This window comes from Chelon labrosus (assembly GCF_963514085.1).
Source record: "Chelon labrosus genome assembly, chromosome: 13".
Taxonomy (NCBI): Eukaryota; Metazoa; Chordata; class Actinopteri; order Mugiliformes; family Mugilidae; genus Chelon; species Chelon labrosus.
In genome coordinates this window covers 6,961,015-6,986,562 of record NC_140346.1, presented here as the reverse complement: position 1 = coordinate 6,986,562, position 25,548 = coordinate 6,961,015, and the positions used below count along the sequence as shown (strand labels likewise).

The following is a 25,548-nucleotide window of genomic DNA, read 5'->3' as shown; positions in this document are numbered from 1 at the left end:
TCCATCACTGGCCTCCCTTTATTTAAAGTCACTTACCAGCCTGCAAAATGTTCTTATATTTAATTTTAACTTGCTGCCAGGCCCTTTTATGGCCAGACAAGTTTGTTCTTTATTAAAGATAAAATAGATAAAAACGTAACATGAGAAAAATAGATTAAACACACACATTGTGGATACTTGTTTGCACTTAATCATACTCTACATTTCCTGAGTAACTTGAAAAGTAACTCCTTTAGTCCTTTCCAATGGAGCACTGTTTATTAATTGTACAGTTTTGGACTACTTACGCATTAAGCCGGTCCGCTATTGTCTGCCATGCTTTCTCGCGTTGTGTAATTATGGCAATAGTATTGCCTTTTTTCGTATTGAATTTTTCACCTCTTCGTAAAACTGCATCAGGAGCTGTTGTTCCGCGGCTGTGAAGTATGACGCGCGACTTTTATCTATGTTCTCATCAGTGATTCTGTGAGCGATCGCGAGGTCTGTTTAAGTATCCCGTGAATGCGCACTTATCCCAGCTATCTTCATCTGGTTTAACATAGCCGCGCCTTTTAATCCTGGCTCGGCAAAGCGCGGCTTGATTTATCCTGCTCGGCGCATCCTGGCTTAATTGGTTGCACACCAATTAAGCCAGGATGCGCCGAGCAGGATAAATCAAGCCGCGCTTGCTCAATTATCCTGGATTTCTCTATTCTAGTTTTGTGCAATACCCCTCTGGTGAGATACAAAAAACAAACAAAAAAAAAAAAAAAAAATACACACATTACTCCTGTCATCACTAAATTAGTCAACTGGAACATCATATTATAAACTGTCTAAAGAAACATAACAGGTCACACAGAAAAAAAAAAAATCCCCTCTCCCCCCATTATCCCACCAACACTCCACCTTCCCATGACCCAGCAACTTGGATCCAGAAGAAGCATCTTTAAGAGAACATGAGAATGGGACCGTGGCCTGAAAACAGAAGAGAGGAACACAGAAACGGGCACATAAAGGGACATGTTACAACACGGGTGCACGCGACAATGTATCTGCCACCCTATTGTCTCTACCCTTAATGTGACGGATATCTAAATGATATACCAGCAAAAATAATGCCCACCGCATCAACATACATCTCTTCCTCCAGTCCAGTATCAAATGATCTAAAGGTTGACTCATTGCAGGAATTTGACACAAAGGCGCTGGTTTCAAGGACTGATTTGGTTTACTGGTAATCTGACAAAAATGACATGTCTTTATATATTTGGAAACATCACGTTTCACCCGAGGCCAGAAAAAATGCTGTAGCACCCGATGGTAAGTCTTCGTTACCCCCATATGACCGGCGATATTATCATGTGCTGTCTGAATCATTGATGTTCGAAATTTTTCAGGTAGTACCACTTGCACAATGGGATCCCCACCAATCCCAACACCATGAGGAGCCCAAACCCTCAACAGCAGGTCATCCTGGAGCACATAACCCTGTCTAATGTTTCCCACCTGACAGGAAGGCACCACCAACTCATACAGGTCTTTCAGAGATGGATCCTTTTTCTGTTCCTGCACCAGTTCTGCACGAGAAACACAAAGATCTTTTGGCACAGCAAAGGACAAAACTTTTGTTAGGTCCCCAGTTACCCCACTGTCAGGCAATGCTGTAGCCATGGGGCGAGTCACAGCACACACCACCGAGGGCTTTTCATCGCCTTCCTCTGCTTGCTGCCGCACCCCCATCAGTGCCACAGTGGGATCTGGCGGAGTTACCTCCAGAGGATTTAAAGAAGAACATGACAAATCTGTCTGTTCTGGATAAACTGATACCAGAGATGAAACAGCACCCCCTAGATGAGCCGAAACAGGAGGACATGGCAGATGTTGCTGCTCATCCTGTACTGAAGCTTGGGCTCTCGGTGTCAAAACAGGCCTTACATCATCCGGCCACATACGACCATCAGTTACCAGATCATTACCCAGGATGATGTCAACTCCCCTCACTGGAAGTTCAGCCCGCACAGCAACTTTCACCTCCTTCTGAAAGAAACCACAAGATAAAAACATCTTATGCACAGGAACAAAAAGGGTTTGAAGCGCCAAACCTCTACAGGGCACAGAACCTCCTGTGTCCGACTGTGGAGAAAAAGGCAAGATGGCCTCCCTCACAAAAGAGTGCATGGCTCCTGAATCTCTCAACACTTTAACTGAGACTTCCTTGTCCCCATCCTTTAGCTTTACAGAACCATCAGAGATGAATATCTGATAACACAAATCAGCCTCAGGGATGTCACTTGTTTGAATTTTCATGTCAAAAGGTGCTATTAACTCTGAAGCTGAGGTCACAGGTCTATGTACTTGTGCTACCAACCCAGCTGATTTAACCTGAGCAGATCTATCTTTCGCACCCAGCACAGGACACTCTCTTTTCCAGCGACCCTTTTGGTGACAGTAATGACACACATCTGTTCCCCCTTTACCATGAAGTTGTGGCTCCATCCATGGAAGCCCATTCATCCTCTGCGGTTTGTCACCATTAAAGTGCTGTTTTTCCCTACACAATCTCTCACCAAAAATAAGTTTATGAGTCAACACATATTCATCAGCTAAAACTGCTGCTTCATTGGGAGTGGTAACTTTCCGTTCAGTGATATAAGTGGCAATATGGTCTGGTACAGCCTGTTTAAATTGTTCTACTAGTATCAGGTCACATAGAGTTGGAAAGGTCTCTACCTCAGCTGCTTTACACCAACGATTAAAATGTAGTCCCAAATCCCTTGCAAATTCCACATATGTTTGTTTTCCCATTTTTTTTCCAGCTTCTGAACTTTTGGCGATACGCTTCAGCCACAAGCTCTTAAGCCTTTAGTACAGCATCTTTTACCTTTGCAGCATTTGTCAGCATTTAAATAGAACAGCAGCTTGGAAGGCAAAGAAAATGCAAATTTAGTGCTGCTCACTCCTTTATTACTTTAATGCTTGTACGGTAACTTACAGACCAACAGCAATGTTGGATTAAATTCTAAAACTAATATTTAATACTAATGTGTATGTGATTCAGAGCTCTTTAAATTTCTGAACAACTTTCTTCAGATTTAGATTTGTAATGTGTACTGCCAGTCAAAATAGCCTTAACACATAATCATTATATGTCTTTAATAATATGTGATGATGTATAGTGAAATGTGATTGTCTTCCTTTTCTGTGATCTCGGGGAGCAATAACACTAGTGACCACTAGATGGCAACATATCACACGCACACAAAAACATGCCACCGTGTGACCAGTCTCTGTCGGTGTGACAATGTCTGATTAGACCAAGTTAATATACCCATTGAAATGATTCCACTTGCCACTATTGCAACAGTTGCAGCGATATTTGAGGTCAGTGTGTTTTTTGAAGCTCTCTTAAACGTGATAAAATGATGACACCGTGGACAGCCCTGGGGTATAAGGACAGGACTTTAGGACACACAAGCATGCAGAAGGCTTTAGGGGCCAACAGGCTATAATGAATACAAACATATGAATTAACTGCCTAACCTTTTCCCTTCTCAGCGTTGTAGGGTGATTGGATTTCCTGCCCCGCCCACTTTGTGTTCCTTCTTTAAGGAAATCGAGCGTACCCTAGCTTACGTCAGTGCTTTGTGTGCTGCTGCACTGACAAGTTGTTGGAGCTTTATAGACTGACCCGAGACACCTGGAACTGTCCTGTCATCGCTTGTCCTCACAGGTAAGCTTTCTTCTGATATGCTGTTTGTGTTATTAAAAGTAAAAAAAAAAAATTAAAACAAAAAGTAAAAAGAAAAGTGAAACTTGAAGTCTTACTGAAAGGACACTGAAAGGCTTGTGAAAACATTTGACTGTCACGTAGTTTAAACTCTCTCAAGGGGGAAACACTTTCTAGAGTCTGTGAAGAGCGGCACGTCTGAGAATCTGACTTTTCTGGTGTGTAAATTCGCCTTTGGCTAAGCTACACCCTAGAATGTAGATTGACCAATCACAGCGCAGCCAGCTCCCACAGGGGTCCGACACTTTTTCACAGCGCTCCATTGACTTTAACGCAGGCGTCTCATATTTTCGGTCTCGGCAGGTTATACTGTCGTAGTTTATCAAAAATATGGTTAAACGTTGTGCCTGGGGCACTTGTAACACAGATACGCGTTTCCCAGAAAGGTTGGAAGGGGGTGTCCGTTTTTCCCCTTCCCAAAACCGAAGTCAAAACATCAAAACATCACCGTTACAGCTTAAGTTGCATAGTTGTTCATACGCTAGCACACGCTGAAGAAATACAACGTTATACGTGCGTAACGTTAGTCCGTTTGCTTCGTAATAACGATTATAGAAGTGAATAGAGACGTACCCAGCTTTGCATGAACAGTGTTGCTCCTCAGTCCCAGCCTCCGTCTCGATTAATAGGATATGCGGTGGTTCATTTTTTGACTGTGACCGGTATGCTTTTGCCTCTATTTGGATGCCTTGTTGTTCGTTGCCTTTCACTTGTATGTCCTGAATATAGCCTTCGAACGCATATTGCCGCCCCTTTTGCCTACTTCTATCGGACACTTTATTTGCTGCTTTATAAAAGTTTGACAAAAGTTCAGCAGGAAGAGCTGTCACAGCATAAGCCATGTTGATACCAGAGCCTTATAGATAACCAGAAAACCACAGCCCAGAAGAGAATGTCGGACGTAGCAACAGTAACTAAGGGGGGCGGGGCTTAGCTAAAGGCGAATTAAGCCCCAGGCGTTACTCTTGCTCTTAACAAGGCAGGATTACCATTACAGGCTTTTTCTCCTATCAGATACAGTAATGGTCTAGCAGCAGCATTCTGCAGCAGCTTCAAGTGAGACAAGGATGACTGGCCAGTTCATAATTACAGGCCAGAGTTGTTCAAAAAGTTGAATCTGAATCAGAACTGTTGGTCTATTTTTTTTATTTATTTTTATTTTTTCAAAGCAGCACTGATGTGGATCATTGATGATCCAACCATTCTGGTGATGATCAGATGATCATTGCACAAAACGAAAGCCATTCAATATTTCACATCCTGGAGGCAGTCTATGGGACCCATCATCACTGGTATCAACATGTTCTAACAGGAGATACAGCTGTGTGTCGTCTGCATAGCAATTTTAGTAGACTGTATTTTTGTTAAATTAAGAGAATGGAGCCTTGTGGAACACCACAATGAAGAGATCAGATGAGGAGAGGAGGTTCCCAGGATCTGTTAGGTAGGAGGTGAACCACTACAGGACACAGATCTGATACCGACTGATAAGTCTAACATTTAATGGAACTAGCTGGGGACAATCATCAGAGTGTACAGACAACAGTAAAGAGGAAGTTTTTGCCATTCATTGGTTTATTTATAATTGACAGCAATACATTACTAATGATTTGCAAGAGTTGGAAGTCACAGTAACTGTCCCTTACATGTATTGATACAACAGAAAGTCCTCACATGTCCTTGCTGTACAGGTACAATGATGAACCGCTGTGGTCTGCTAACTTCCCAGAAGGAACCAGGTACAAAGTCTTACTATTTTACTCTAAAACCTCTGTTGTGTTTAACTATTAGTCAGTTAACAGGTAGCCTTATTTGTGGCTAAAGTGTAACAATCAGTGTAATCCATCATTGTTTAAATGTCTGTATCTAAGTTCTTTGTGTTTCTGTGTCAGTTCCTCTGAAGAGCATTGAGGTGGAGCTGGAGGTGAGGGATCATGTGGCTACAGTGATCTCCACTCTCAACTACGAGAACAAGGAGGACAAACCACTAGAGGCTGTTTTTGTCTTTCCTCTGCCTGGAGATGCTGCTGTCTGTCATTTCAGTGCTAAAATTGGACAGACACAGATTGTAGCTGAGGTGAAGGAGAAACAGCAGGTGAGCTGGACAGAAAGATTTACTCTGTGTAAAGGAGCTGAATAAGAAACAGTAAACACAGTGAATGTTCCTGACATGTGTCTCCTGTACTCATACAGGCTCGTGAGGATTATGATGATGCACTGAGCTCTGGTCAGCAGGCCTTCCTGTTGGAGGAGAGTGAGCAGAGTCCAGATATCTTCTCTCTGAGTGTGGGCAGTCTTCCTCCAGGAGAGAGCGCCTCCATCAGGCTGGAGTACGTCACTGAGCTGGCTGTGCAGGCTGATGACGGGCTGAGGTTCTGTCTGCCTGCTGTGCTCAACCCTCGCTACCAACCTCAAGGTAGAACAAGCAGCTGTTCCATTGTCCACACCTGTACAAACAATTTATTGCAGCAATCCCTTTGTGTTTTCTAGCTTCCCAAAAGTGACTTTTCATTGATGATTTTCACAGCGCGGCTGAAGTCATAGAGCTGTTCACAGAAACACATTATTCTGCATGTATTTTCATGTGTAGAAACTGCTATTGACCATTAACATTAAAATCAATTAACGATGAAGAGAAATCCTGAGAGGAAAAATGAAAAGGAGATAGAAACGACGTAAAACTGCACATTAACATTTACATACAAATGTTTCCTGCAACAACAGAGAAGCTGGTGCCAAAGACCTTATGTGTGTAATGTGCATCCCATCTGAAGCCACCAGCTTCACATAACCTCCCAGCCCAAACAAAAACCATGTGACTCCCAGTTGTCTCTCGTGTTGTTTACAGGGAGTGAAGGAGCCAGTGTCCAGGTGACCTCTGTCCCAGCCTCTCTGGTGCCCTACAGTCTGTCTTTTTCTGCCCGACTGTCCTCTCCTCGTTCAATCTCTAAAGTAGAGTCCAGCTGTTCCTTGGATCCTCTCCAGTACCTCAACACTGATCAAACCCAGGCCACTGTAGGTAGAGTGACAATGTGTCTGCTGTGTGTTGTAGTTCCTCATTCCAACTTCATTTATATTTGTGTGTCTTGAACTGTAGATCAAGTTGGCAGCAGGACACAAGTTTGACAGAGATGTTGAACTGTTGATTTATTACAAAGACGCCCATCAGCCCACTGCTGTGGTGGAGGCAGGACAGGCCTCTGCTAAGCCTGGTGAGTCCAAGTTGGTCAAGTTATTAGTTTACAAACATAATGTTCCTTATGCTCCAAATGATGATGAGTTGGTGTAAATGACAAAATGTGTGGTCATTTTTCTGTCCCTGTCATGTTTCAGGATCTCTGATGGGTGATCCAGTGGTGATGGTGAGCCTGTACCCTGAGTTCCCCCAGTCTGTGATGTCTTCAGTCACCTCATGTGGAGAGTTTGTGTTCTTATTAGATCGATCAGGGAGTATGCGTTCACATCGCATTAGCAGTGCCAGGGTATTTATCATGTTATTTCTCTAAATCTCTCATAGTGTTCCTCTCATGCAGTGGTCTTCACTATCTTTTCTATCTTCCTGAAGGATACTCTGCTGCTTCTGTTGAAGAGCTTACCAATGGGCTGCTATTTCAACATTTACAGTTTTGGGTCCAGCTATGAACACATCTTCCCGTAAGTTATTCGCTCATTACAGTCAGCCAAATAAGGCCTTTCTATCTTTTAAGTAAATGTATGTGTGCATTGGTGCCTGTGTTTGTGTGATGACAGTAAGAGTGTGGAGTACAACCAGAAGACCATGGAGGAGGCTCTGAAGAAAGTTGAGGAGATGGAGGCTAATCTGGGAGGAACAGAGATACTGAAGCCACTTCAACATATTTACATGCAGCCTTGCATTCCCAGTCAGCCGAGACAGGTAAGAGACACACACCATCTATCTATCTCTTAAACAGAGGTGGGTAGTAACGCGCTACATTTACTCCGTTACATTTACTTGAGTAGCTTTTTGGAAAAAATGTACTTCTATGAGTAGTTTCAAAGCAGCATACTTTTTACTTTTACTTGAGTACATTTGTGAAGAAGGAGCGGTACTTTTACTCCGTTACATTGGGCTGATTCTGCTCGCTACTTTTTTTTTTTTTTTTTTTTTTATCGATCCGTCTGCCGCATGGTCTGTTTTGTTTATATGGGGAGAGCAATGATTTAAGGTCGGGACTTCCCAGAGGCTCTGTGACTATCACATGACTGCATCTCACCAATCAAATGTAGCCACTAGCGACGTCTAACTCCGTTTCACCAATCAGGCAGAGCCGAGCCATCACATGACCGCACACACACTCCCCGCGGCAAACAGGCGGAAAAGAGCACAGAAACAAAACGATGGCGACGGCATGCAATGTATAATGTATTTTATTTTAAAATTTATGTTACTGTGTAAAGATTTAAGTTATTATATTATTTATTTATTATTGTTTATTATAAACTGTTTCAGTTGTCTAAGGGAATTATCCGGCTCTGAAAATTATCATTGCCATAATATATTTTTGTGCATGCATCATGTGCATTATTTGACATTATTTGACCTGATAAATAAAAGAGGTTACTCGACAGTTACTCTGTACTTGAGTAGTTTTTTCACCCATTACTTTTTACTCTTACTCAAGTAACACAGGGTGACAATACTTTTTACTTTTACTTGAGTCATATTATTCTAAAGTAACAGTACTCTTACTTGAGTACAATTTTTGGCTACTCTACCCACCTCTGCTCTTAAATGACTTTACATTGAAATAATACTTTCCCTCACCCCAACCTTAATCATTACCTTATTGTAACCTTTGCTTTAAAACAAAGTCTTAACAGGTTTTTACCCTCAAAAAGCTCTGGAAGAAAAAGACCCCACAACGTTAGTATTCCGCAAGAGTTGGCAACAATTTAATAAATACGAGAACACGCACACACACACCCACCCACTCACACACACACACACACACACACACACACACACACACACACACACACACACACACACACAAGTTGGACAGGTTGTGCAGATGTCTCCTCCAGTAATAATAGCATCAGATCTCTTACTACTTCTATGTCCACAGGTGTATAAAATCAAGCACCTCGGCATGCACACTGCTTCTACAAACATTTGAGAAAGGAGCTCAGGAGCTCAGTGAATTCCAGTGTGGTACTGTGATAGGATGCCACCTATGCAACAAGTCCAAGTCTCCCAACTTTGTGGGAACAGTTTGGGGATGGCCCCTTCCTGTTCCAACATGACACAAAGCAAGGTCCATAAAGACATGGATGAGCAAGTTTGGTGTGGAAGAACTTGAGTGAGTCCAGACCTCAACCCGACAGAACACCTTTAGGGTGAATTAGAGTGAAGACTGTAAGCCAGGCCTTCTCTTCCAACATCAGCATCTGACCTCACAAATGCGATTCTGGAAGAATGGTCAACAACTCCCATAATAATAATAATAATAATGCATTTTATTTAAAGGCGCCTTTCTTGGCACTCAAGGACACCGTACATACATTCATAAGAAACGACAGCAGAAGAATAAAATATTGTCAATTTTGTCATCAGGTGGAATAGGCAGTTTTAAACAGATATGTTTTGAGTTGTGATTTGAAAAGGGGAAATGAATCAATATTTCTGAGTTGGAGTGGTAGTGAATTCCAGAGACGGGGAGCAGAGCGGCTGAATGCTCTGCTCCCCATGGTGGTAAGACGGGCAGTAGGGACAGACAGATGTATGAAGGAAGAGGATCGTAGAGAGCGGGAGGGAGTGGGAACATGGAGGAGATCAGACAAATATGGGGGGGTGAGGTTGTGAATGGCCTTGAAAGTAAGCAGGAGGACTTTGGATTGGATGCGAAATTGAACCGGGAGCCAATGAAGCTCTTGAAGGACAGGAGTGATGTGGTGAATGGAGGGGGTTCGAGTTATGATGCAGGCAGCTGAATTCTGGACTAGTTGAAGTTTATGGAGGGATTTGTGTGGAAGGCCAAAGAGGAGAGAGTTGCAATAATCCAGACGGGAAGTGACAAGACTGTGAACAAGGATGGCGGCTGTGTGGGGGGTAAGGGAGGGGCGGAGGCGATTAATGTTACGTAGGTGGAAGTAGGCAGACCGAGTAATGTTTTTGATGTGGGATTGAAAGGATAGTGTGCTGTCAAGGATGACACCCAGACTCTTAACCTGGGGGGAGGGTGAAACGGAGGAGTTGTCAATACTAAACACACATCTAAACCTTGTGGAAAGCCTTTCAGAAGAGTTGAAGCTGTAATAGCTGCAAAGGGTGAGCCAACGTCATATTAAACCCTATGGACTAAGAATGGGATGTCACTTAAGTTCATATATGTATAAGGCAGATGAGTGAATACTTTGGCAATATAGTGTATTTCTCTTGGAACTAAAATACTAATACAATAGACATACAGCACAACAAGAATAACTACACTTAACATTATTTATATAATGTATCTCTAAATCAGAAAAATCAAAGAGTGCCTCTAGGGTTTTATTTACTAAATGTAAGAGTCTGGAAAGGCATTGATGTAAACTGCAAAATTACTGGTTTGCAGTGAGGAAAACACAAAGTGGTTATTCTAGTTTGACATTGTCACTGGAAGAGTCACATGTCTGCTGTTGTTTTAACTAGTTTGTACATACGTATCACACCTCATTCTTTACCATAGAACCCTGTTGTTATTCAACTTATGTGTAAGCTCTGCTCCCTAGCTGTTTGTCTTTACTGATGGAGAGGTGGGGAACACCAAAGAAGTCATTGATCTGGTTAAGAAGAATTCAGGTTCCCACAGGTGAAAGCACAAAAACACCCACAGTATTTCCACACTGTCTTCCATGTGTTGAGTGGATCTAAATCAACCTGCTGTATTGTAGGTGTTTCTCTTTTGGGATTGGAGAAGGGGCCAGCTCTGCTCTTATCAATGGCTTGGCCAAGGAGGGAGGAGGTCACGCTCAGTTCATCACAGGAACTGACAGGATGCAACCAAAAGTGAGTAAACACAATGAAGATGCAGCAGTAAATCTGTGACTGGACAGAGACCATGGTTCCAGTCAGTAAAAACTCAGTGTCTCTCCCAGATGTTTGAATAGATTTTACAGTTCTGCATTATTTTTCAGGTGATGCAGTCGCTGCGATTTTCTCTGCAGCCAGCTGTGATGGACATCTCAGTCACATGGGATTTACCAAAGGGAGTGTCTGTCACTGTCCTCTCTTCACCAATCACAGCTCTTTTCCAGGGTCAGAGGTCACTGGTTTATGGCCAGCTCACTGGAGAGGTAGGAGCAGCTCCATGTCATGTTGTGTTTCAGTCATCAGGTATGTGATGACAGTCATTAACATGATTTCTAACACTGTAATGCTTTCTCAGAGTCCAGAGGCAGCAGAGGGCTGTGTGACGGTGAAGTACAGCCTGGCGGGTCATCCCTCTCACAACCAGCTGCACTTCAGTCTCAAACCTGCAGGAGACACTGGGTAAAGCAGGTTTTCATTCAGACAGCACTGTTCTGCTTTCAGTAGAGATTATTTAGAGACTCTTTATGGCCCTGAACACTGAACAATGTAGCTGGACTGACAAACATCAAAACTCTGTCTGAGTGTTTCCTTCTCTCTCTTATCTACAGATTAACAATCCACAGGTTGGCTGCTCTCACTATGATTCGCTCTCTGGAGATGAAGGAGAGAGAGGATGGAGGACAGAAAGATGGAGGAGTGAAGGAGAAGTTGGTGGAGCTCAGTGTCCAATCAGGAGTGAGCAGTTCTTTCACTGCCTTCATTGCTGTCAACAAAAGCAGTGGTGAAGCGATTCAAGGACCTCTGGTGCGCAGACGCGTTCCAACACTAAGTGAGTGTGAGCAAATGAAAACTGATATTCTAACGCAAATCTTTGAAAGTATCACTGAATCACAGTATGTGATTACTGAGTGTTATTTTTGGCCAGCATTTATTCTGTGCTCATCGTGCATGGTTGTGTGCATAGCTCTTCATATGTTTGTCTGTTTAGTTCTGGTCTTGACCTAAAATCTGTTTGGTTTTTTAAACTTTAAGTGTATTTAACTGGAAGCCATTTTGCCCCAGTGGGTATGGCCTTTGGTTGTGAACGTCAACGCCGTAGGAAGTAGATGGGATTGAAAAATATATCATAGTTTTCTATGAATACACTAAATGAATGTTAACACTGAACAAACCAACACACTTGTTTTGTTGATATTTTTCTCAATCTTCGATTTCCTTACAAAGGAAACCTCTGTGGTTCTTCACCGTTAAGTAAGTAGAAAGTTGAATGATTTAACAACACTATATTTTATTTCTATAAATAAAGTAGATGAATGTCTTAAGCTCACTTTTTTATCTTACAGTGTATTGTCCTTTGTTTATTATTGCAGGAATCGGATCCTGTAGTGCTATGATGCCAGCATTTAGTAAGTAAAAAGCTGAATAAGATACCAACACTGTGCTTTCTATGAATACAGCAAATGAATGTCAAGACTGAACAAACCAACACATTCTTATTTGCAGCTTTAATGTGAAATACAGTGGGTACAGTGAGAGTTGTTTTTGGTCTGGTTAACTTGTTACAGTCATTGACAGGTTGTTGCTTAAAGCAGTAAGTGGAGACAGTTCTTCTATTATCGTTTAATGTGATACTTTAAATGTTATAAAACAAATTGTACACGTTAAAGATACGTCATTATAACTTGTGGTTTACTGCAATAATTGTAGAAGCCAGTAGTTTAGCTGATGTTAAGTAATTCCCATGAAATGTATTGTTCTCATACTGTTTTCTTTTCTTAAAGACTTCATGCATTCCCCGAGATCTAAAAAGAACAAGAAGCGTAAGTAACATCAGGACATTGCTGTCAATATAGTAAATGGATAAACATGGGAAACATCATGGCTACTGTATGTACTTGTTACAGCAGTCCTGAACATACTGTAAGTGACATACAGTTGTTTACAGCAGCAAGTGAGGAAGACAGAGCAGTTACACCAGTCAGGCATTACATTATGACCACCGTCCTAATATTGTGTAGATCTCCCTTGTGCCTCCTAAACAGTTCTGACTCCTCAGAGAATGGACATGGGCCTTCTGAGGGTGTCCTGTGGTGTCTGGCAACAGAATGTTGTTAGTGAGGGCCTTTGGGTCCTATGAGTTGAGGGGAGGGGCCTCTGTGGATCATCCACAGATACTTGATCAGTTTAGGATCTAGTGAATTTGGAGGCCAGGTCAACACCTCGTGCTGTTTTTCATGTTCTTTGAGTTGTTCCTAAACCGTTTTTGCGTGTGTGTGCCTGTGCCAGGCTGCATGCTGCTGGGGATGGCTGCTGCCATCCAGGAGTGTCATTGCTATGGGGTGGGGGTGTCTGGTCTGGTCTAGGTGGGTGCTTCATATCTAAGTAACATCCACATGAATGCCAGGTCCAAAAGTTTCCCAGCAGAACATTGGATTGTCACAAGATGGTCAATGTTATTTACTTTACCTGTCAGTGGTCATATTGTTGTGGCTGATTGGTTTATATGTATGTATTACCTTCAGCAGTGGTAATGTGTGACGTTGCAATGACAGTAGAAAACTTATCTTTCTTTCTTCAGGTCGCATTGGTCTTTGTTCAGCGCGTGAAGGTAAGTAAAAAGCTGAATGCTTCACCAACACAGTGTTTTCTTAAAGGAACAGTATGTAAGATTGTGGCGAAAACTGGCGAAAACTGGTACTGCAATCACTTTCAAAATACTGTAGAACGGTGTATCCCCTCCAACCTCCCCCCTGACTCGAGGTTGCCAGGTTACCGAGGTAACGTTAGGCTACTCAATACGTCTCAATTACGTTTCACATTGCCATAATCGACGTGCTAATGTTGTTTTCCTCGGCGTTTCAGTATAGTGACAGAGAAACGGGCTCATAATGCATTGCTAATGTTAGCAATGACGACTTGCCGTTTTTATTTCCCAAACAATTCCTTACCTTTTAAATTCAATGACCCACCTCTCTGTATGCGCTAACGTAACTTTGCACGAACATGCATAACTTTGTTCGACTAGCGTGAATATTTGAAATGTCCATTTACATTATGTACAAGTAAGTTAGCCAGGAGAAAATTAGCAACGTTGGTGTCTGTCTTCAAATTCTTCTCCGTTTTCAGCCGTCTCCATCTTTCAAAGGCATCTCCTATGCAAATCCTTGTTTTATTTCGGACTTTGTCACGACGTAGTTCGGATTCATAACGAGGTCTTAGGTTTCGTAACGTTATACATGTTTTATCCGACACGTTCGTAGCTGCAGCTGCGGTAACTAGAGCAGAGCTGGCAACCCGGATGACAAAACTGACTTCGTGATTAGTCGATAGCTTGAGGGTGGCGCCTCAGGCCAAAACACAACATGACAACATCAACATCAGTTGAGGGCTGCAACTTTCACTTTTAAATGACAACATCCTGGCCGGACCACTGTTGTCAGTGATATAAGTATTTGAAATGAACATGATTTCTTCATGTCTAGTGACATATCAGGGCCATTTTATGATTAATTGAAATACATTTCTTACATACTGTTCCTTTAATTTTATTAATACAGTCGGCTACATTAGTGTAAACACTGACAACAACCTGTACTTTATTTTAGCTCCACTCTTAGTAACTTGTGATTCACTGTAATAAAGAACACACGTTCTCTTCCAGGGTTTTTCTTGACTGTTTTCTACAGTGCTGAACACTTCAGACCACAAAACTATGACAAGACATAAATGGGATTATGTTGTGAAAAAGTGGAAACGACCCAAAACATGTTTTAAATCTCATACTCCTCAAAGTAGCCACATTTTACCTGATGACGGCTTTGCACACTTTGAGGCAGTGTTGGTGTACAGTTCAAGTGTTGCTAAGTAAAGAGAAACAACAGTCCATCGATACTTAGAACATGAAGGTCAAATGCTGAGATGTAACAGGTTCTCATGAGGACCGTCAAGAAATGGCAGACCAAGAGTTCCCTCTGCTGCAGAGGATGAGTTCAGAGATCATCAGTTAACAGCATCTCAGATTACAGTCCACATCAGTGCTTCCCAGTTTGAGTAGCAGACACATGGGTGGCTTAGTAGGTAGAGGGTTGTCCATGAACCAGAGGGTTAGCAGTTCCACATGCCGACGTTTCCTTGAGCAAGACGTTGAACATTGAGTCGCTCCCAGTACTTGGCACCGACGTGTGAGTGCCCTTGTCTGAATGAATGAGTACATCCAGCAGTGACTGAATGTAGCGCCCAATTCAGTGTACATTTAATAAACTGATTAATGGATTTTGTATGGAAAGGTCTTGTCATTCCCCAGTCAGGGAACCCGTTGGCTATTGTCTGATGTGAGAAAATAATCTGCATTGTTTCAGTGGTGCATACTTTGCAGACATGTACTCATTCTGTGGCCATTTGAGTGTCATCCAGAAATAGTTAAACTGGTAAAGCAGCAGAATGTACCAAACAACAATTTAACTTGGTGTCACCTGTCAGTGTCAGGTCCTTCCAACACATTTTGATTGCTGGATATATACCTTTAAATCTGAAAATGATACAAATATCAGTCCATTGTTATGGCCCGGCTCTGAGACCATAACAAATAAGGCGGGGTTTTATGGGTCTGGAGACAGTGGCCAGCTGCCTCCAATCCCATAATGGCCAACCAGCTACCAGCACCCTGGAAGACAAAAGAGAAACACAAACACCAACACAAGCACCAACACAGCAAAGGCCCTGGGGCCGTCACACCATAAATAGAGAAAAATCTGCAATTGTCATTTTCTGAGGGTAAATATGAGACTGAATATAATGTATAACCACAGGCTTGACTATGACAAATAAACATCTTACATAGATACAAATCATTAGCATGAGATTATTGAAAATAATAAAGGGATATTTTTATCTTAAATTTTCTTTTCCTCTGACTTAGTGTGTGCTGCAGAGGAGAGAGCCACTCGGCCCCAGCAACCTCAGAAAGACCCTCTGCTGCAGCTGATCTCCCTCCAGAAGGCCTCTGGCTCCTGGCTGCTTGATCCAGCTCTGGCTGCTGCACTGGGGAAGACTAGAGAGGAGGTGGAAAAGTCAAAACCTGCACCGGTGGGTTGTCAAATAGATAATGGAAGTTATTTTAAACTACATTTAATGACATAGTTTGTGAGGATGGCTCTTATTAAAACATAAAAGTGTGTGAGCATGCCGTCTTACTTAATTTAGTATATAATATTGTTACTGCTGATGTGGTGAATTAGGTCAATGAGGAAGTGTGGGCCACCATCCTGGCTCTGATCTGGCTTCATGGTTTCAAGATGGATGCCAAAGAAGAGTGGGAGATTCTGGCTATGAAGGCTGCATCTTGGCTCAGTGCTCAGAATGGTAATAAGTATAACCATAATTGTTCATCCAGTCAATCAGGATGTATGCTAATCTGATGAATTGTTTTGTGTTGTTTCTCTAGCGCCATGTGTGACCGAGTGTGTGGAAGCTGGTAATGTACTACTGGGCTGCAACGTGCAAAGAAATACCTTGGGGATTTGAGGATTTCACTTAAACAACTTCTCCAGAATTGGTACACAGAAGCATACTTATTGCCTCCTAGCACGTCAACAGTACTTTGCACCATGTACCTGTGTGCTGCATTATTTGCACTCTCGTCTATACAAGATGAGAACTGTTACAAGACAATGGAAGTTTCTGTTAAATTTATTACTGCTTTGAATGAAATATTAAAACTAAACACAGTAACGCAAAGCTTTGTTTTTTGTTCTAACTGATGTCTGGTATTTTTATATTTACATCTATCAACATGAATTTGTGGCCACATACTGTAGCTGTTTAACAAGCTCACAAACATTATCAAAAAGCTGTCATGTTTTACTTACAAATGAATTGCCCTGTTGAGATAAATAAAGTTCTCTGAATCTGAATCTGAGAATGGACATGGGTCTTCTGAGGGTGTCCTCTGGTGTCTGACGACAGAATGTTATTAGTATTGGCCTTTGGGTCCTGTGGGTTGAGGGGAGGGGCCTTTGTGGATCATCCTATTGTCACACTGCATCATGCTGAGTTTGTGTCTTGTTTCTGTTCTCTCCTCATGACTTTCTGTTTTATTTTGAAAGGTAACTCTCTCTCTGCATAAATCCTTTGTAATGAGGAAGAGGAAGTGGGTGGCACCCAACCATATTTGGAATAAGTGTGTGTGGGACAGGAAGTGCAATACCACCCAAAAAGCTTCAGGAGGTGCAAGCGAGCACACACACACACACACACACACACACACACACACACACTTGCAGTGAGTTGCCTTCATTAGCTGATCCTGACTCACACTACACTCATTTCCCTTGTGGATGAATAAAGTTCATCTAAGTCTCAGTCTCACTATGAAGGAAAATATGTTAGTTTTCCAGAGGAAGACACACTTGACTATGAACACGCAATGACATATTTGTACGGTGGGAAAAAGTTGTGAACACAGCATATTACCTTTTACATGGAAATAGAATCAATAACTTATAGTCTTATTAGTGATGCAGTGCCTGCAATGCAAACTATTGACCCCCTCATAGCAAAGCTATGGGGGTCAATAGTTTGCAGTTTTTTCTTTTTATTAGTGATGCAGTGCTACGCAATGCAAACTATTGACCCTCATAGCAAAGCTATGGGAGTCAATAGTTTGCAGTGCGAAGCACTGCAAACTATTGTTCTTCACTACGTTTTTTCTTTTTATTATTAAACTTTTTCCACCGCCGATTTTCGAAACCTTTCAACTCAAATACCGTTCGTCGCACACAGACACAAAATACATCAAAACGTGCGTCTCGATCGGACTCGGTGTGCTTCTATACAGTTCTTTCAAACAAGATTTTTTCGCGACATAGTCGTGAAAAAACTGCGACAAATTTCCCAATTGAAATGAATGGAGAAGCCCGAAAAGAAAAAAAATTCAACAGACATTTTCAACAATGAACTGCTCTGGCATACTTTAACCGAGAGACTTCATTTAAACTTTAAAACGTAGGTACTCTAGCCTTCTCTTCAGAGATTCACTTCACGTATCGACAACTTTTACCGTTTTTAAACTATGAAGCCTCAGAGTTGTGTAGGTTTTTACTCAAATTTCAGGGTTTATAATGGGTGTGTATTGCGCGGAATGTTTGTGCTAGAGTGGATGACATCATCAGCTAGAGTGAGGAGGGGAGAAGAAAGTTAGTCAAAAAACTGCACAGAAACTGCTCCCGTGGCCACAAATTTCACACGACAGACATAATTTATACATAGAAACGTAGGAAAATGTGTCTTCTCACTCAAATTCGTATGCTAAAGCTGTAAGTCTTATAGTTTTGGCGTCAGACACAAAGATGCGCCAGCAACACCCACCCACAGCTCCATAGACTGCCATGTTAAAAAGGCAGGGAAATTTCTGGAGGAAAGCAGAAGTAACCTTTCTTTGAATTGCTTTAAATAGGTCACATTTCTTCATTTTACACACAAACTGCATATGTAGACGTTCAGGAAAGCCTCAAGATGCCCAAAGTTAAGTCGGTTCAATGATTGGAAATACGGTTTGGCCACAAGTCCTTCCTGTTCGAGGCGATTTTTCAGCATTTTCTCTCTCTTTCCCCGTCTTCCAACTGACATTCTAACAGGAGCAGTTGACCCTGGTAGCCATGACAACCAGACCCCAACCAGCTTAAGCCGAATTTATGCTTCCGCGTTGACACAGTGCGTCCGTGCGTACGGACCTATTGCGGACCTATTGCGTCCTTGCGGACCCCCGTGCGTCCTACGCAAGGTCCAGACGCGCACCTCCCAAAAATCCTCGACGCGCGTCGAGGCGACGCAACAGCAACGCAGCAGCAACGCAGCGGCATTGGCTGTGATTGGTCCGCTAACTACATCCGCTGGAGACCGCTTTTCCGGTTTCCACTCATAAACACCGCCATTTTTAAAAAGTCTTCAGTTTACAATGGACAACATGGAAGAGCGTCTGGCGGAGGAGGTTCGCAAGCACCCGAACCTGTACGAAGTCTCCTCTCGCAACTACAAGGACCACCAGATGGCCGTCAACTCCTGGGAGCAGGTCGCTCGAAACCTCGGGTTGTCGGTGCTGGAATGCAAGACGAAGTGGAAGAATGTGAGGGACCGGTTTGTCCGTGTCCGAAAATCGATGTCGGCATGCAGCGGCGATGCAGGGGGGAAGAAATTCCCTCTTGTTTATCATATGCTGTCCTGGCTGAGCCCGCACATCAAACACCGGGCCACTTCATCGAATTTTCCTGCCAAGGTAAATATTTGTCTGGTCAACCTTTGTTTGGGCTAGCTAGCACACTAGCAGTCTCGTCAGAGTGCAAAACATAGCCTGTTGTGTTCACGGTGTGATAAATGATTGGCAACAACATATATATAACTTTTGCCTTCATGGCTGTAAACTGTTTTTTTTACTCGCTAGTAATCCGTAGGTAATCAAAAGCATTGTTACGTGACCATACAATGTCTGGTCAGCCTTTGTTTGGGCTTGCTAGCACACTAGCAGTCTCATCAAACCCCATCCTATTGTGTTCACCTTCTGTTTTTGTTGCACATTGTTTGAGTAGTATTCAGCTTTCAAGTTAATAGAATCCATACCATTTTCAAAAACGTCTAGCAGTAGACCAATTGTAATAGTATTGTTATGTGACCATACGATGTCTGGTCAGCCTTTGTTTGGGCTTGCTAACACACTAGCAGTCTCATCAGAGTGCAAAACAGTGTTGTGTTCACAGTGTGTTGTGCTTCGACTGATTGGCAATACAATAATATTGTAAAACTGTATGTAACTTTTATCTTTGTTCTCTCTTTACCACAGGCCTCACCCACCCCCACAGAATCCAGTCTGTCTCCGTGTCCTTTGTCGGAGTCTCCCCCATCGGCTGAGCCATCACCATTATCGTCTGAGCCTACCCCATCATCATCGCCTGAACCTCCCCCATCAACATCATCTGTCTCCCTGCCACCACAAGAACACTCAGAAGAACTAGTGTCTCCCCAGCTCCCCTGTCCACCAGCTGGGCCACCCCCAGGCTCCCCCGGTCAGTCTCAACTGCCCCGGCCATCCCTGGGCTCCCCAGGTCAGTCTCCACTGTCCCGGGTGGGCCAAAAGAGGAAAAAGAAGGACAATGATGATTACATCAACCAGCGGTCGGCTGAGCTGGAGCAGCTCAAGAAGAGAAGAGCTGAAATGGAGGAAAGGATGGCAGCATCCTCAGATGAGCTGTCACGGTTCGGCCTGGTCTTGGTGGACATGCTGCGGAGGGTGGCGCCCCAGCTCAGGTCTGGGTGTATGGACAGTCTTTACATGTTGGTACGAGAAGAAATTAAAAAGACCGACGCTGCAGCAGAGTCACAGCCTTAATTTGAACATTTCGCAGGAGTGAACTCACTGCTATTATCACTGCACTGCTCTTTTGCACTTGTATATAGCTCATTGTGTTTGTATTTAATTTCATATTTTTGCACCTTGTTTTTTAACATGACTTGTTACACTTTAACTGTTTAAGTAAACTTTTCAAACTATCACTTTTATTGTTTGCACCTTGTCATTTCTGCTCAAAGACATAAAACACCAAGTTCTGAAAAATTGTGGATGTTTATAAGCATCACCGTTTTACTTTTAGTACTTTAACTTGACTTTATACACAGTTTAACTGTTTAACTAAACTTTTAATACTTTAACTTTTGTTGTTTGCACCGTGCCACTTTTGCACAAAGAAATCAAACACCAAGTTCTGAAAAATTGTGGATGTTTATTTACACAAGTTCAACACATACAATCATCACTGTTTCACTTCTAGTACTTGACTTTCACAGCATCACTGTTCAAGTGTCCCACGTGAGACAATGTCAGCCTGCCATGGCACAGCTCCTTCTTGCGACAGAAAGAATCTTGTCAAGGCCTCCCGTACACCCAATGCAGCTGGACCAGAACGGCGACTGGTCATCTCTTGACGAGTTACGGGTGTCAGGTTTGAATCTCCATCCACCTCCCTGCGCCACTCACCAGGCTGTACAGTTCCGGCAGATTCTGTGTCTGTAAATTGGGGTGGTGCATAGCGGCGTTCTGGTACATTCGCTGCGTCTGTGTAGGACAGGTAGTTGTGAAGAACAACACACGCCTTGGTGACATCCACAGCCTTGTCAGGTCGGAACTCAATCGCCCGGCCCAGAATTCGCCACCGTGCTGCCATGATCCCAAAGGCGTTTTCAATGACCCGTCTGGCTCTGGAGAGGCGGTAATTGAAGGTCTTCTTTTCTATTCCCAATAGTCTCCCTATTAAAACAAATATTGCAAGTTAGGAACATGATTGTACCACAGTTACAAATATTTGACTATACACGAAAAGAGAAAATACAGCACACTCGCATACATGAGATGTTATGGTTTTAAAGGACAATGTAAAGTGTGTGGAGTATAGTCTGTTACATACCTCCATAGGGGCGCATGATATTGTTGTGCAGAGGGAAAGCAGCATCAGCGACGATCAGGTGCGGGGCCTTGGTCATGGTGCCAGGAAATACAGCTGGCGGGGGGAGATTCAGTTTTTCTTTGAGCAACATTTCTCCAAATGTGCTGCGCTGGAAAATACCACCATCGCTCTCCCGTCCGTACCCTCCAACGTCCACCACGGTGAAGCGATATCTTGCATCACAAGTAGCCATGAGCACGATGGAGTGAGCTCCTTTGTAATTGAAGTAATCACTCCCGGCATTCGGCGGTGCCTTGATCGTGACATGCTTTCCATCTAAACTCCCAACACAATTTGGAAAGTTCCAGAGGTGCCAAAAATCACCAGCAATCGCTTCCCACTGGCTAGTAGTAGGACAGGGCAGGAATTCTGGCTGCAATGCCTCCCACAACGCTTTGCAAACTTCGGACAGAATGCCGGACACCGTGCAGGAAGCTAGTTTGTAGCTTGCCGCTACAGCCTGTTGGCTTCCACCCGAAGCCAAAACCCTCAGCGTCACGGCCAGTCTTTCAGCGGCATCCACGGGCATGCTATGTGTGCTCTGATGGTGTATGAAGGGCTGGACACGCCGAAGTAGGTCGTCAAACCTTTCCGCCGACATTCGGAAATATCTGAAGTGCGTCTCTGGGTCCAGATCTCGCATTGGTCGCACAAGAGTCACATATTCGCCGGTCCTCTGCCTGGGTACGTTCAAAGGGCGTACAGACCACCTCCGCTGTTGTCTCCTTTGTCTCCTTTGTCGTGCCCTAATTTGCAATATAAGAATTTCTTCCTCTGCTTCAATAATTTGGAGCTCCAACGCCAGTCTCTCTGTCTCGGTGTCCATCGTTCACTGTGACCACGACAAAAGCCGGAAGGTAAATCTACAAGGCGAGATACGTCACAAGAGTCTCGGTCGGTCGGTCACAAAAAACCATAGCGCCCTCTACCGGTGTGGCATGCATTTCGACACGTAAACCCCACGCAGAACCATCACGGTCTCACACTGCGTCCAAGCAACTGCGTGGCCATTGCGTGACCATTGCGTGACCATTGCGTGATCACTACGCGGAAGCATAATTCAACCTTTACACACGCAGCAGAAGGGGACGAGAGGCGGGAAAAGAGCTCTCAGTGGAAAACATGATCTGCCAAAACATTAAAACCCCCCAAACCATCCCTGTCTCCCTTGGTGCTTTCACACAGCTGCTGGGCCTCTTAGCTATAGCTCTTCTCATTGACTGAATGACAACTTCATGTTTGACCTTTTCCTTTATTTTAAACACAAATTATATCTGGCTGCTTTGCTGAAACTCCTGACACAACATCCCTGACCCGTTTCCTTCATCTTCTTAGGTCAGTGAATAGCTAAACTGCTAACAGACGCTAACGACTAGCCGCCCAGTGATTTAGCCGACGACTAGCCTTCCAGCATAGCTCATGTATGTTAGCAAGCTAGCGGAGCTAACGGAGCTAGCTAGCCGCTACCTTAACGCCGCGGACTCAACCGCGGAGTTAGCCTCGAGCTAACCGCTAGCTAACCGGGATTTAACCGCGGACCCGCGGGAGTTAAACACGAATTAGCCGCGGCAGTTAGCCGTGAGCTAACACGGAGGCTAGTGGGGTTAGCCGCCGGCTAATTCGCTGCGTTGCTAGCGGGAGCTTATCACAGTAATAATGTTGAAGTTTTACAATTTAAAGGGAAGATATTTTTAAACTGTGTCAAACTGAAAAATATATTATTCCACCACATAAAGTAGGAAACATTTATGGCTTGCAACAACATTAATGACAGTATATATATAATTGGAGTAATTTAATATAATATGATGTTTTTAATGAAATAAATAATGAGCTGTTGAACACTCATAAGAGTTATATTAAGTATGTTACATAACATTATTTGACATGTCTATTTGTCTGCCTATAGTTTTCCTCCAGCTGATCCAGACAGACTGCAGTGACGTCCAACATGAGACAAAGAGCTGGACTCGCAGGACAATTTGAAGGTCTTCACTTCATCGCTGATTCCTTGTTACAGCCTGGATGTGTTAAGTTTAATATTATTGTATTTCTAACTGTAAGACTGTGCCGTAAACTGTTAAACTATTGCTCAGGTAGGAGTAATGAGTTTTATTGTTAAAATTATTATGATTAACGATCAATTGTTACGATTTGCTCGTTCTTTGTCTGGGGATCCTAGTGAGATCCCTCCCACTCTCTTCCTTATTTGATGCTGGCTTTCAGGTGGAGCTGGGAGGGCTCTGCTGCCTGTACCTGCCCTTCAGTTTGTAGAAGGGCGTAAAGGACGACCCTTCTCAGTGTCTCTCTCTCTCAGCCAGGCCTACTGCATCCTCCTCATCCTGTTTGGTTTGTTGTACCCTGCATGACATCAAACTCACACCCATCCAGTCAGAAGGAACCAGGCCTTAAATGACTATTTGAGTTGTGCTTTTTGTTATAGCTGCTGCTCATGGTAGTAAAGACATGCTACTTAGTAAAGACATTCGCGACGTAAGTCGCGAATACTTTCATACCTGTCTTGACCTGACCATTACTTTTTGCAGTCAAACATGAAATTATTTGCAACGTAAGTCGCAAATATTTTCACCAGGATTATATTATGACTATATGAACAGGTGATCATTAAAGCATCATAGCATCTTGGTATAATTGCATTGTAGCATCTTAGCATCGTAGCAACATAGTATCTTAGCTTTGTAGCATCTTAGTATCATAGCATCTTAGTATCTTAGCATCATAGCATTGTAGCATCTTGGCATAGTAGCATCATCATAGCATCGTAGCATCGTACTATCACAGCAATATAGCATGGTATCGCAGACTGCTGCGGCCACTGCATCACTCTCGCGATTTCCCGCAGGGGAATTGTCTAGTTTTCTTCTTGTCATTTGATTAATGTAATTGAAATATTAATTTTCTTATGTACCAAAAGAGGGTCCCAGCAGAAAAAGTTTGGGAACCAATGTTTTCTCCAACAATACATGCATGAACACTGTGAGATAAATGAAAGGATTATCTTCTCTCTCATCATATTTACCATCCAGATTAAGGGCGTGCTGCCTCATTTAATATGTTCTTATTTTGTTCTAATGTTCCTGGTTCGAGAGCTTGGGAGATGCTAATGTAACTACAGATGTTTCTGCATTTTAAAAAATATTATGTTGAACATTTAGTTTTTTAATGTCAGCACATGAAAATTTTAACTAGACACAGAAAGTATCTGATGTAACTGATGGTACACTATAAATTGAGTCCCATCTGTTTGAGCCAATGTTCGTTTATGTTTTGCAAATTTAAGAATCCTGTTTATTTTTATTTTATTTTTTTCATCAATTAGTTTGAGTGCTATGGGGTGGGGGTGCCTGGTCTGGTCTAGGTGGGTGCTACATGTCTAAGTAACATCCATACGAATTGATTTTTATCTCATTTAAAAAATGAGGGTGAAGAAGTAGGAACTGGCTTTTCAGCGACGCAGGACCTATTATGTTAATAAAAACCAGTGCCAAAAAACCTGCATGTCAGGAAGGAACTGAAGCAAGACATGAAGAAGTTATAAAGGTAGACAATGAAGGGAGTCAATATATATACTATATATATATATAAATAAAACAGCAATTGAGAGTTGTACATGTCCCAGTCTTACTCTATTGGAAGTAGCCTCTGATGTGATCTCATCTATCATCTAGTCAAAGTGGGTTGAGTTTACTAAAGTCCCTCCTCATGTTCCCATGTTCTTTAAATAGTGCTCTCTACTTCTCTCTCTTGTCAGACATACACTCTTAGGAAGTGTTGTGTTTGGATAACTGCTGTACTTCAATCGAAGTCTATCTCCTGACGACTAAACTGATTTTCAGGTAAAAGTCCATTTGTTATTTTTCTGTGTTGTCTTTTGAAAAAAAAAATTGCAACCTTGATGGGTACTGCTGGTCATCTCTAAATCAGTTTTAGACTGAGATTTTAATGTTGTATCTTTATTGTTGTAGATGTATAAAATATTTGAAGTTGTGTCATCTCTTTTCACAGGACAACCTAACAAGATCAGCCATCTAGGGCATAGGTCGGCAATAGGCGGCCCGCGGGCCAGATGTGGCCCGCAAGCAAAGACATCTGGCCCGTGAGATTGTTTGAACTAGAGAAAGAAAATAAAAATATAAAATATACTTTTTAAAAATTGGACTGCCAGTCTCAAAAATGCTCTTTATTTGGAAACTTCATTTTCCAGAACAGAAAAATTTCCTCAATCTAAATGCGTA

At 42.8% G+C, this 25,548-nt stretch overlaps 1 protein-coding gene across 2 annotated transcripts; it reads left to right on the top strand.

The window, feature by feature from the left end:
• The first annotated feature begins 3,626 nt into the window (after positions 1–3,626).
• Positions 3,627–17,049, top strand: LOC311498197 (von Willebrand factor A domain-containing protein 5A-like). Of its 2 annotated transcripts, XM_084558678.1 has the most exons (21): positions 3,627–3,712; positions 5,461–5,508; positions 5,662–5,864; positions 5,963–6,185; positions 6,618–6,784; positions 6,867–6,981; positions 7,103–7,251; positions 7,335–7,423; positions 7,520–7,664; positions 10,502–10,581; positions 10,664–10,778; positions 10,907–11,065; positions 11,158–11,261; positions 11,411–11,631; positions 12,027–12,053; positions 12,173–12,208; positions 12,584–12,622; positions 13,381–13,410; positions 15,721–15,887; positions 16,040–16,163; positions 16,246–17,049. In XM_084558678.1, exons 2-21 carry the CDS (start codon positions 5,466–5,468, stop codon positions 16,323–16,325), a joined length of 2,316 nt encoding a protein of 771 aa, XP_084414804.1. In that variant the 5' UTR covers positions 3,627–3,712; positions 5,461–5,465; the 3' UTR covers positions 16,326–17,049. The 2 variants fall into 2 exon arrangements, with proteins under 2 accessions (XP_084414804.1, XP_084414805.1); XM_084558679.1 differs by lacking the exon at positions 3,627–3,712 and having other exon boundaries at positions 5,415–5,508.
• Positions 17,050–25,548: the final 8,499 nt, after the last annotated feature.